This window comes from Leuciscus leuciscus (assembly GCF_965113295.1).
Source record: "Leuciscus leuciscus genome assembly, chromosome: 24".
Taxonomy (NCBI): Eukaryota; Metazoa; Chordata; class Actinopteri; order Cypriniformes; family Leuciscidae; genus Leuciscus; species Leuciscus leuciscus.
The window spans coordinates 25,269,510-25,281,726 of record NC_138723.1 but is presented as its reverse complement, the minus strand read 5'-3'; the positions used below and the strand labels follow the sequence as shown (position 1 = coordinate 25,281,726).

At 38.1% G+C, this 12,217-nt stretch overlaps 1 protein-coding gene and 1 long non-coding RNA gene across 10 annotated transcripts in view; one reads left to right on the top strand and one right to left on the bottom strand.

The window, feature by feature from the left end:
* LOC309489275 overlaps positions 1 to 12,217 on the top strand; it is a 251,524-nt gene that overhangs the window by 47,954 nt on the left and 191,353 nt on the right. The gene's annotated exons all lie outside the window — the stretch shown is intronic.
* The window catches only part of gramd1ba (GRAM domain containing 1Ba), a 51,494-nt gene that overhangs the window by 3,862 nt on the left and 35,415 nt on the right, over positions 1 to 12,217 (bottom strand). For 7 of the 9 annotated variants that reach the window (XM_082157016.1, XM_082157017.1, XM_082157009.1 and 4 more), the window contains 15 exons: positions 8,012 to 8,096; positions 7,595 to 7,698; positions 7,368 to 7,463; positions 7,215 to 7,295; positions 6,999 to 7,114; positions 5,530 to 5,683; positions 5,137 to 5,329; positions 4,912 to 5,058; positions 4,606 to 4,721; positions 4,347 to 4,489; positions 4,109 to 4,212; positions 3,689 to 3,880; positions 3,472 to 3,562; positions 2,802 to 2,909; positions 2,276 to 2,396 (listed from right to left, as the gene is read on the bottom strand). In XM_082157016.1, coding sequence (XP_082013142.1) covers positions 2,276 to 2,396; positions 2,802 to 2,909; positions 3,472 to 3,562; positions 3,689 to 3,880; positions 4,109 to 4,212; positions 4,347 to 4,489; positions 4,606 to 4,721; positions 4,912 to 5,058; positions 5,137 to 5,329; positions 5,530 to 5,683; positions 6,999 to 7,114; positions 7,215 to 7,295; positions 7,368 to 7,463; positions 7,595 to 7,698; positions 8,012 to 8,096 — 1,851 coding nt within the window. Of the gene's footprint in view, positions 1 to 50; positions 120 to 2,275; positions 2,397 to 2,801; positions 2,910 to 3,471; positions 3,563 to 3,688; positions 3,881 to 4,108; positions 4,213 to 4,346; positions 4,490 to 4,605; positions 4,722 to 4,911; positions 5,059 to 5,136; positions 5,330 to 5,529; positions 5,684 to 6,998; positions 7,115 to 7,214; positions 7,296 to 7,367; positions 7,464 to 7,594; positions 7,699 to 8,011; positions 8,097 to 12,217 lie in introns of all 9 variants that reach the window. The other 2 variants (XM_082157011.1, XM_082157010.1) reach the window with 2 other exon arrangements.

Here is a 12,217-nt window from a genome sequence, read left to right as displayed (position 1 = left end):
AGTTCAAAGGAATAGTTCACCCAAAAGATTTGGAATATAATCATACGAACCAATTTCATGATGCTTTTGCATCCTTTTCAAGAGCAACAAGTAAAGTTCTTTTCTCCTTTTGTATTCCACTAAAGAAAGCAAGTCATATGGATTTACAATGACATGAAAATGAGTAAATGATGACAGAATTTTCATTTTGGTTGAACTATTCCTTTGAGTTCCTTTCTTCCTTATAGAGTGGTGCAGGGATGACATCATGAACCCGGAAGACTAATGGTGGTTTCTTGAAGATTTTCCTATGGGGTTTTTCAATTTATGAGTAAAATAAAGCCTATGGCAAACATAACTTGACGATACTTGCCATTTTGTTCAACAACATAAATTACACACACTCACACCCCAAACTGTCTTATCTAGTCACTTATTAGAAATATACACTTCAAAATGTGTGTTTTCGCTATGTATGGAAGTAAAATAATGACAAATGTTTTTGAAACAAAAAAGCTTGTTGAATTGCACTACTTGAAAAAATGTGGATTGCATTAACCCTGCTTGCATTTTAATGCATTGTATTTTTAGGGCTTGCATTTTTATGGTCTGAAATTCAACATGGTTGTATATTTAACCTGTAAATATTTCAATTCAAGACATTTCACACACGTTTTCATTAATAAAAATTCATTAATCCATATTCACCTTTCAGATTTCACTTCCAAAATATTTATTCCGTTAAAAAATGCAACCTATAATATTCGAGAGGCAATTTTTGGTCCATTTTATTTCGCTTTACAAATTCGCTTCCACAAGTTCAGTGGTCCAAATTTAACAGAAAATTCAACATTTGACATCCGGGAACGGCAGGAATATCAGTAGATTGCCGATTGATAATCTCCATAGCTGTTAGTCGTCCTCACCAGCAGGGGGCGCAAGCGGCTGTTGATGAAGAAAACTATCGAGCAACCGGTGAGAGAGAGTCATTCATTCATAAAAACTGATTTACAGAAATGGAGCAAGCGGTAAGTATTTGTGATGATTATCAGGGCCAGTATATATAAGGAAAAGTTTTAAGTCTTCACAGTTATTTTTGCACATGTAAGCAGCTTTCTCTACCGTGAACGAGATTATAATGTTATTCCCCGATGCTGATGTACAGATAAAACGTTAAATCTGAGGTAGTAGACATATATTTCTCTTGGTTGTTTAGTTTTCTTAACTTTATATTGCGGTGATGTGCTGCAGAACTGGGGATTCCCTCATTCTCCAGGATTCCCCTGCAGTCAGGACACTTAACGCTTAATGGACCAATACAGTAATAAAAAATACCAAACTCGCACCTTATTGGGGATGTAGGCTATACTAGATACAGGAACAGGCAAGCGGACTCAGAATATGAACGTAGCGAGCAAAGTTTCACGCTGAGCGATTCCCAGTGAAATAGTGGCATAAAGTTGGCTTGACACTGGTTATTCGATATATTCGCACATTTAGGGACCGTCTCTAAAGTTACATACGACATTGGTACACACGTTTCTAACTCCTAACATTTGAAGAGAATGACTTACAGTCATAAAACCAACTGTAAATTGTTCATGTAGGTGTCAGGCATGATGCACACTTTTTAGATAGGCCTAGTTGATATTAAAATAAATATGAGCTCATGCGGTACTGAAAAAATAGCAATATTTACACATGATTTTACAGTTTATTTTATTAAATATCAAAAATCTAAAAGATGTGCATCATGCCTGGCATGCACCTAAATGAACACATGTGAAATGTTGAATTTTCTGTAGAATTTGAACCACTGAATTTGGAATTATATTTTTAAACAGAATGAATATTTTGGAAGTGAAATCTGAAAGGTGAATATGGATTATTGAATTTGTATTAATTAAAACGTGTGTGAAATGTTTTGAATTGAAATATTCACAGCTTAAATATACAACCATGTTGAATTTCAGCCCATAAAAATGCATGCAGGGTTAATGCAATGCAACATTTTTCAAGTAGTGCAATTCAACAAGCTTTTTTGTTTCAAAAACATTTGTCATTATTTTACTTCCATAGCTATGGGTGTGTGTAATTCACATTGTAGAACAAAATGTCAAAGCATCGTCAAGTTAAATAGGACAGGCATCCCATAGGAAAATCTCAAGGGAACCAGTGACAAATTAGTCTTCCGGGTTTTGACGTCATCCCTGGACCACTCTATTGTTTAATACTATTTATTATTTCTTAATATGATACAGCTATGAAATTCAAACTTTACTGTACTTGATCGTACCTCATCTAACAACAGCACAGATGACTTTATTATTTCCCTCCATTTCTCCAGCTCGTTTTCATGGTAACGCTGCATAGACTCCAAAAGTTGAGCCCATTCAATCTGTGTTTGCGGAAGTTTACTGCAACACACACACACACAGAGAGTGAAAAACATTCCTCGTGCAAATATCATTCTTGTGTTCATATGCAGCAAAAATCAGTCTATTAATCAGTATTTCTTTTCAGACTTGAAAAGCAAATTTTTTTCAGAGAATATATATTGAATTAGGTTTATTTTTCTGGCCACATTGGCATTTATTCTTGCATAAACCTTACCACAGATGTATGTGGAAAACAAGGAAAAAACAACAGGGCAATGATTTAAGAAAAAATAAACTTCCATCTTATGCAATACTGCTTGTTGTAAGTGTTTTTACATTTTTACCTAAAAACTAAACAAAAATACATTTCGTTTAGGTGTTTTGAAAAACCTCACATTCCTTCTCATAAAAATAACAAATCAAAACATTCAAGGGTCTAGTTACCTTTCCGGAGACCTGAGACCCTGCCATGAGGTCAAACTCTGGGCTGTGTATTCCAGCATCCATAGCTTATAAAACAGCATCATGTTTAAAAAGACCAGCAGCACCAGACTGAGGAACGGAAGAGAACAAACCCAGATCAGCTCATGAACCGCTCTATATCAGCTACATCAAATAAAACACAGCAGCTGAAAATGTTTTGACAGCATATATACGTTCATACAGATGAAAACATTGAATACCTTACACAAATCCTGCAGGATGCAATGAAAACAGGAGAGAGAAAAGACATGAAGCCAAAGAAAAACAGACCATAATGAATTCCTGCTGACCAACAATGTGAGTAACTTGAACAGTAACTCTGAAAAACTTTTTATCCTCTAATAATGTAACATAGTGTGAGTGACTGACAAATTTAGAAGATTGAAAACAGACCAAAGTAGACACTGAATGAAACATGCAGTGAGGACATTAAAGTGGCCTATTCTACACTTTCGTGCCATGTTAGAAAATGTAAACTCAAATTATTTTATTTGAAGAAATGATCTGCATGTGTCAATCTGGGTTTGCTAAAATGAGCAATTTGGGAGAAAAGAAGTGGAGAAAATAAGCTTCATTTTCGAGTTTAATTCCTGTGATGTCTTGGTTTTCATTTCTCATTGAGAATACCCACACAGAGCTGATGATGAGCAGGAGTTTGGAAACGCTGTAGAGAGCCAGGCCTTCAGATCCGTGGTCCGGGATGTGTCTGGTCTGTGTGGATCCTGAGACAGCAGATACATTATACTCAATGAACACAGGAAAACACCTACAAATACAACCAAAACTATATTCCTGCCCAAGTACAGTTCATTAAAGTATCTCAGGAGGAGAGTTGGCTGATGTCACACCTGCCACATGTTTGATGCGACGGATGACACTCTTCTCATCCTCAGGTGTGGTGACGGGGCTGAGCGCCTCGTCCTGCTGCCTCATGTGTGTCATGGGCCGCTTCCTCCGCCTCACTGGAGCTGTGTGTAACGCTTTGGATCTGGGAGACTGTTTGTGAGGTTCAGAAAGCACCAGCTTACTCAACTCTAGCTCTAAACACACACACACACACACACAGCAAAGAGAGAAACAGAGATTATTTTCATCTTTATTCTTTTTATCCAGTTCTCTGCATTTTTAATTTTAATTTTTAATTTTATTTTATTATAGGCTATATTATATGTATTTCTATTTTATCTTAAACTTTTACTCTGAATGTAAATTAAATATTAAATGTTCAAAATTAATATTTCATTTTCATTTCATTTTTTAAAACTTACCTAAATACCTAAAATATTCATCCAGGCCACTCCAGAAGTTTCTCTCAATGAAGCCCTTGACCAATCCCCACGGCTGCTTCTTGTAGCGCAGTTCAGCTGATACTCTTTTAGATTCATCAGCAAAAACCACAGCATTTTATTCCTCTTACATGCTACAACATTTGTTGTTTTTTGTTTAGCACCAAGCAATACACATTATAATGATATTTATTGGATTAAAATAGAGCGCAGACTTTACCTCAGGCGGCACTTGTTCTTGGCGACCCTGGTGAGCATGTAGCGGTTGAGCGTGTAAAAGTAATCGTGATATGGGACATCGTGAGCAATCACCTCTGCGTCGATGATGTAGCACTCGCTCACTTGACTGGCCTTGTGCAAAGTCTACAAGAAAAACAAAGAAACTAAAGCTTTTCATAGCATCATCATGAAGACAAAAACTACATGAAACATGCCCCAGAGACTGTACGAGGCTTGTTTATCTCCTCTGGTGAGCTCACCTGTGTCTCTGTGACTGTGGCCGTCTTTGGGGCCAGTGGGTTGGAGAGGGCGATGGTGTACCTGATCTCTCTGGTCTGACCAGTGTCCTCTTTCCTCCAGGGGTGATAGACCACATCTGCAAAAGAAAGATAGAGAGGTGAAAATCAATAATAGTTAAATAGATTAGATAGATAGATAGATAGATAGATAGATAGATAGATAGATAGATAGATAGATAGATAGATAGATAGATAGATAGATAGATAGATAGATAGATAGATAGATAGATAGATAGATAGATAGACAGATAGCCAAAATTGCTCAACCTGAGAAGCGCCTCTGCTCCAGAAACTCTCTCATGAACTGGGATTCAGTGAAGAGGATGTCGTGCAGTTTTTCCACACTGAACATATACACTTCATTAATGTACAGTTTCCCATTCAGATCTTCCTGGAAGGCCTGCACTTCCCCAGCTGAGAAAACACACACGCACAGAAACAGTCAGACTAAAGTTGTGGTACAGTACATAGAAATTGATTTTGCATACACACCTTCATCATGTGTTTCTGAGGAGTCGCTCAGTTCAGTGGGGAGGTCCTCGTTGTCGTTGAAATCGAGTGAGGGGGATGGGGCGGGAACATGGGCAGAGCCACCGGTCTCTGACAGCATGTTGTCAGGTAAAGGCAGGGGCAGGAGGTCTTCTGGGACACAGCCAGTAAAGTCCTCCACTGGGGGCACATCAAACTACAAGGATAGAAAGATTGAGTCATTTTGAATTAATAAAATATCAATTTGCAGTGCTAACATTATGCTGTACTGGTCAGGTATGGCCATCTTAACCATCTATGTCATGTATAAATTACCATTAATAAACAATTCTGCAGGTGTATTCCCACTGTAACACAGTTACTGTACGTGTTTTGTGAAGGTGACCCAGTTCTTACATTGACCGGAGCGTCTGTGCTGTCTGTGGAATTGAGACTGCTATTGAGGAAAACCTTCCTGTGGAGCTGAGGGCTGATGTCCATTTTGGCGTCTTGGGTTTTGGGACAGTTGTCAATGGCCTCGTTGTCTTCAGCGGGAATCTCCTCACAGTACCTGCACCAGGGAGAGGGGCAACAGCTGCAGGTCAAGATTACCAGCTCGGGCAGCAAAACAGACCCTCTACCACTGATAGCAATAAGACGGATTGATAGACAGTGGGAGAAAAGGAGAAGTGACGATGTCTACAGCAAATCAATGATAATTTGCCATCTGAATATCGGATGTACCGCTGTAGTCTGACTGATGTATATCTGATTGGGTAGTCTTCAGTGTCACACGGGCCTTCAGAAATCATTCTAATATGCTGATTTGGTGATCCAGAAATGTTTCTAATTAATATCAATGTTAAAAATAGTTCTGCTTATTGTTTTTGTGGAAACTGTGACACTTTTTTCAGGATTCTTTGATAAAAAAAGAAAGGAAAAGACAGCATTTATTTGAAGTAGAAATCTTTTGTAACATTATAAATGTTTTTACTGCCACTTTTAATTAATAATTAGGGGTGTAACGATACCCTCATGTCATGATTCGATACATATCACGATACTGAACTCACGATACAATATTATTGCGATAATCTAAGGGTAAAGGGTTAACAAAACATGTACTGTTGATTAAAATGCTATATTTTATATTACATGGTGGATGTAAATGAATAGGCTTGGACTTGATGAAACCCAATGCACAGGACAATGAAAACTCCAGAATAAAAATATTGATGATTCTGAAGCTGGAAATACAGAATTATTTTAGACAAATATGCAAGCACTGTGTCACTGACTAGATATATTTAAAATAATGTAGGCCACTTTTCACTGGTAACATTTGGCATTATCATGACCCACAAATATTCCCCCATTACATTATTATACATTATACAACATTATATATATAGATTAGTTTAATGTAGTACTGACACTAAAACTCAGAAAATTTTTGGGTGAATTATACACAATACAGATTGTCACCCTCCACTATACATATTGTTGCAGTTTTGTATTGCAATATTTTGTGACACCCCTATTAATAATGCAGCTTTGCTGAATAAAATTCTATTTTTCAAAAACATTGTATCTGATTGGGACTATATAAGTGAATCTGAATGGGTGTATTTTGTGCTAAAATGGCTTCTTGAGTTCAGACCTAAAAAAAAGACTAAATCTGTAAATCTGAGTGTACTAGAAGCTGGGAAAGGGGCACAAAACCACTATTGTGACTAAACAAAATACCCCCCATACCAGATATTCCTAAACTTGCAATTGAAAATCTGTTTCCTGGACCTCTTCTAACAAAGCTGTGAGAGAGGGTGTAGATTTGTAAATTCTGAATCACCTAAATGATTCAACATTCAGGATGGGGGAAGACTCACCCCATGGTGTTGAAGTCGTCATCAGGAGGTACATAATCTTCATCGTCACTGGTCAGACCCAGTTCATTCCCATAACACTGATGGACAAAATGCCACAGCTCTTTGGGACACAATGGCTAGATAAATATGAGAGACATAGAGACTTTGTGGGCTAACATGGCCACCAAACATTTGTTTTCAAAGGATCATTGGGAATAATGACATATTTTGTCGAACCTTTTCTAGTAGAGCATTCTGCCAGAGTCTGAACATCATCATGTACGTCCGATCTCTCGCCCCGAATGAGGTAAAAAAGTGCTAAAGGAGAATATGCAAATGTTTAGTATGTACGACAGAGTTTGGTGCACAAAGTCAAAGACCTCTGTTTACCTTTTCATTGTCTGTGCACAGCTGGATGGCGTTGGGGATGAGTCTAGCCGTTTTCTCCTTCGTCATGGAACAAACATCTTTCAACTTCACGGTCAGCTAAACACACACAGACATAGAGAGATGACGACACAAACTCAACAAACCTGCTGAAGCAACACAGTACATTCACTGGATATATCGTACGAGAGACTGATGCACTCAGAGATGATAGTAATATTTCAACTCACCAGCGTTTCCCAGCGGAATATGTTGCTATAGAAACAGATCCAGTTTTCAGAGAGGTAGAGGCGGCCCTGCAGGAGGATATCTCTCTGCAGGGCACAGGAGTAGTCTGTCAGGATGAGGTGAGAGGTCAGAGTTCAAAGGTCATGGATGTTAAGATGCATCCTCCACTTTCATACATGAAACCTTTCCATGTTTTATATTGTTTACAATCAAACACTAAACATATAACAGGCAACCACTAGTTTAAAAAAAAAAGAAAAAAAAAAGGTAGGTCTCAACATTTTTGGGCTAACTAAATCAACAACAACAAATCAATGCAGTCATTTCAGGTTGTATGGTAAATGATAACATGTATGCTACTAGACGGCTAATTATATTGTAGCTGTCTTCAGTATGTAAAGATCAAACATAAGACTCACCCACAATGAGGCGCTCCGTGTCGGGCAGCTGCTTGAAGAGCTTCCTGAAGTCTTCATTTCGCTGCTTGTATGTGGGGCTCAAAACCTGAGTGACAAGAGGAGAGAGAGAATGAGACCAGCTACTGTATGTACAGTACAGATAAACACAAACATCCACACAGAGACAGTTAAAACACTCAGCATTCTTAAGAAGGAACAAAGACCTCATACATTGTTTTTTTGGAGAAAAACTGTAAAAGGGTCATTCTACAAAACGGGTGCCATTTGTATCCCCATATATATAGACACAATTATATGTCTTACCTACAATAACCAAAAAAGAAAAAGAAAATCAGTAAGTATATTTATGCTTCTTTTTTTTTTTATTTACTTTAATCATGACGATTTTTTGGCCTGTTCCCACCCCTGTAAATGCAATAACACCTAGAATGTTCTCTTCATTCTCTTTCTATATATTTTTTGATTTTAGAAGAAAGAATTCATTTTAAAATTATATTATAAAGGCTTTTTGTGTCCCGAGCATATTTTCTCTTTTAACAGCAGCTCAGTACATAAAAAAAAAAATTAAATACATTTTTTTTTTTATAAAAAAACTTAAAATATACCTGGTTACCATTGTATAGTAGACACGTAAAACATGGAAAATGGAAAGAAATATCAGCATTAAATTCTCAAATGAATTTGCAAAGCTGTCACCCAGTTTCCATTAACACTTTCTGTGGGAATAAATATTTAGGAAATTTTGATTTTAGTTTTGCATAATGCAGTTTATTAACCCTAAAACACATTATCTGTCTGATTAAATGTTTAATATTTTACAAAAAAGTACTTTAAAAATCACTTTATCAGTCTGGAAAAGGCAGTGTATATATATACTAACTAACTAACTAACTAATTATATATATCGAACAATCTACATCAAGGTACACAACTAAATGTATGAAAAACTACTGCAGTCCCTCAAATCATTGCATTCACAGCAAAATGCATGGCATCTGTCCTAAGCAGGTCCGTAAGCGCACAGTAGTAAAACTGTCGTGTCTCTCCACTGAAACATAATGAGATGCTCATGATCTAACATCAACAAAGCCAAACTAAAAAGGGAGACAACTCCCTTCTCATCTGCTCTCTGATTGGTTGCTTACAGCAGGAACACTCTCTAAGTCCCAGTCCATCCAATCACACAGGGGCACTTCAGGCTGTTGGACTGCCTCCCAGTCGTAGAGCCAATCAGAGTCTGCATCAAAGCTGAGGACTTCCATCGCTCTTGTCCGTTTGAGGAGACGTTCCCACTTATTGTCTCAGCTCCTGATGGTGGTGCAATGCTTCACGATATGCAGGTTGAGCTCAATACCAGCTTCAGCAGGCCATGCTCTGAAATGACCTGGAGTAACCTCTGCACCCCTCCTTTGGCATTACTGGGCTTGTTTTTTAAGTAGTGCAGCCTGAGTCTCAGCACCTAAACACCAGCCAAACAATCCTCCACATACGGCAGGAGAACTCCTCACATTGATAAGAGACACATATCAATCTTGACAATGAAAACGGAGCACGGTTTCCTCAGGAAATGAGTTCAACTTTTAAAAAGGACACAGAGGACTGTTAGTGGTCTGCTTTGAAAGGCTGTGGCAAAACAATCTTTTTGTTTGAGGGTTTATGCCCGCTGATCCACCAAATTTACAAATACAAGAAACAGTTCCAGATCCAGCCAGAAACTCTAAGGTACGTTGCCACTTTACAATATTTTAGATTCAAAGGGTTCATGAAGGTTTTCAGTAACAGTTATCTGATGAAAACATATATTTAGGATATTGCATATCCTAAATGTTTGCCAAGAAAAAGAAAATCGTCCAAGAACTATCCCGAAGCAAACATCTCTTTACACAAATCAAAAAACTGAAAAGTGTTTGATTCCTTGAGGAATCCCAATAAAACATCCACCTGTTAAAAAAATACAGGGTTTCTCTTCAGATCAAAAAAAAAAATTCTTTCAAAATTCTTTCTTTAGCATGGATAAAAATAGTCAAAATAAAAGCATTAATATCCTTGCAAGTCAAGATTAGTTCATCTGCGTCACGTCCCTTTGAGTATATCTTCCTGGAGGATGCAAAATGTGTCTCATTTAATCTCACAGAGAGACTCTCTTGAGCTGAAGCAGCCCTTTACTACAACAGGAAAGAGTTCTCACTAAGACTTTCTACAAAACATTTCTGCCAAGAGGAATGGGAGGGGCCTGAGAGGATGTTTGTGTGTCAGAAAGAGGGAGGAGGAGCTAGGGAAGCCAGCTGGCCAATAGAATGCAAAGAAGAAGAGAGAGGAGGGGCTGTGCCAGATGTAGTGAGCTCTTTGCTTCAGGCTGTACATTTTTCTCACTCATGATCGAAGAGCTGGGAGATTTATATGCTTTTCCTAGGACTGTCATTGCACCCCCACACCAGGTCAAACTTGATTCAATGTCTCTCCGGAAATGTTACAAAGAAACCTTATACTCCTGTGACAGCTGCTGTTGCCAGTTTCCTGAAGACCCTGATGGGTTCGGTGCCTGAACAAGACACTTCAGCTTCCACAAATTTGTTTTATTGCGAAACTAGCAAAAGCAGCAGTTTTTTTTTTTTTTTTCATGAAGTGGGAGAAAGAGATCAAAAAGTTGGAGAAAGTAGAGGACAGAGAGATAAAAAGTGTTTGAGAGAATCACAGAGGCCCCCATTGTGCACAAGTCATTTTATGGTGTTAGTGTTGAGGCACAGCCAAGGACAACGCCTCAGTCTTCCTTCTCTCCTTCGTTCTTGCACTCTAACGGGGTGAACAAACTCTAGTTAACTTCCTGGGCTGGAGGAAGGGGGGATGTTGAGGGGATGCCAAATGGGTGAATCATCTCTCTCTCTCTGGCCTCTCCTCCAATCCCCTCTCAAGCAAAACATCTGAGGCCACTGTTGAGCCAGACACATTGTTCAGCTCAGGAGCAAGACTCTCGGTAGAACCATCTCTTTTCTTTGGAAGTCCTGAGGAAGTCTATTTTTTGTACAATAAAACATGTTGGCACTACATGTCTGGTTGCCCAATGTTAAATCTAGGTCCTATTGGTAAATATGAGGAAAAACATTTTACTAAAATATATTTCATTTAAAATATTTACAAAAATATAACCATTAGTTGAAGTAGAATTATAGAAGAAAATGGGTAGCACTTTATTTTACAGTCCTATTCCCCATGTGCATACTATGCACTTATTATAGTAATTACAATAACTGGGTAATAACTAGGTACTAATCCTGAACATACCCCTAAACCTAACCTTAACCCATAGTTACCTTATATTACCCAGTGCTTTCTTAGGTAAGTACACTGTAAGTGCACGTACTGTAAAATAAATTGCAACCAGATAATGCATGAGAAATAAATGCATGAGAAAATTTTTTTTTTTCATTTCCCTACATTTGCCATGATTAATGGCATCACTACAAATTACAAATTAAAACAGAATAACACCATATTCCCATTCATCCTTAGGCTATCTCAGAACTTTTCAATTCTCTAGCTCAACATTTTGTCGCGTTTATTTCCTTGCTACACTTACTCTTCACTTGTTCACGTTTAAAGCTAAAGACATTAATGCATGATTTTCTGTAAAGCTTCTTTGAAACAACATGGCTTGTAAATGCGCAATACAAATAAAAATGGCTTGACTGTCCCTGTGACCGTGACGGGGAATGTGATTATTTACAGTCCTGTGGAGAAAAAGCTTCTCCTTTACTGTCTGTATTTAGAATGTTTACAGCTGCCATCTTACAACTGAGCATATTATTCAACAGCTTGCGGTTATCTGCCCACCCAAGAAAAACTAAAATGAGCAAAGTATACAATTTTCTGATAAGCTCACACTTGGAGAGAGTCCCAGCATCATTGTTTCCTGCTGGTCTTTATAAACACTGACTGTTATCTCCACACAGATGCTGGTGTCCACACATTGGTTTTCCTCTGTTTATGGAGTCATGCAGAAGCATCATGCCCATTCAGACTTCCCCCGCAGAGTCCTGTTTGGTAAACCCGCACCCACACAACTTAACAGAACACCCGGCCCATTATCCGACAGCAACACTAATTGAATTCCATACCCGACCCGTTTGACAGAGACCGTGACCCAAACTGCACCCACATTAAAATGCGGTCGTCTCTCCTGAAACGTCTGAATAGACAACATACAGA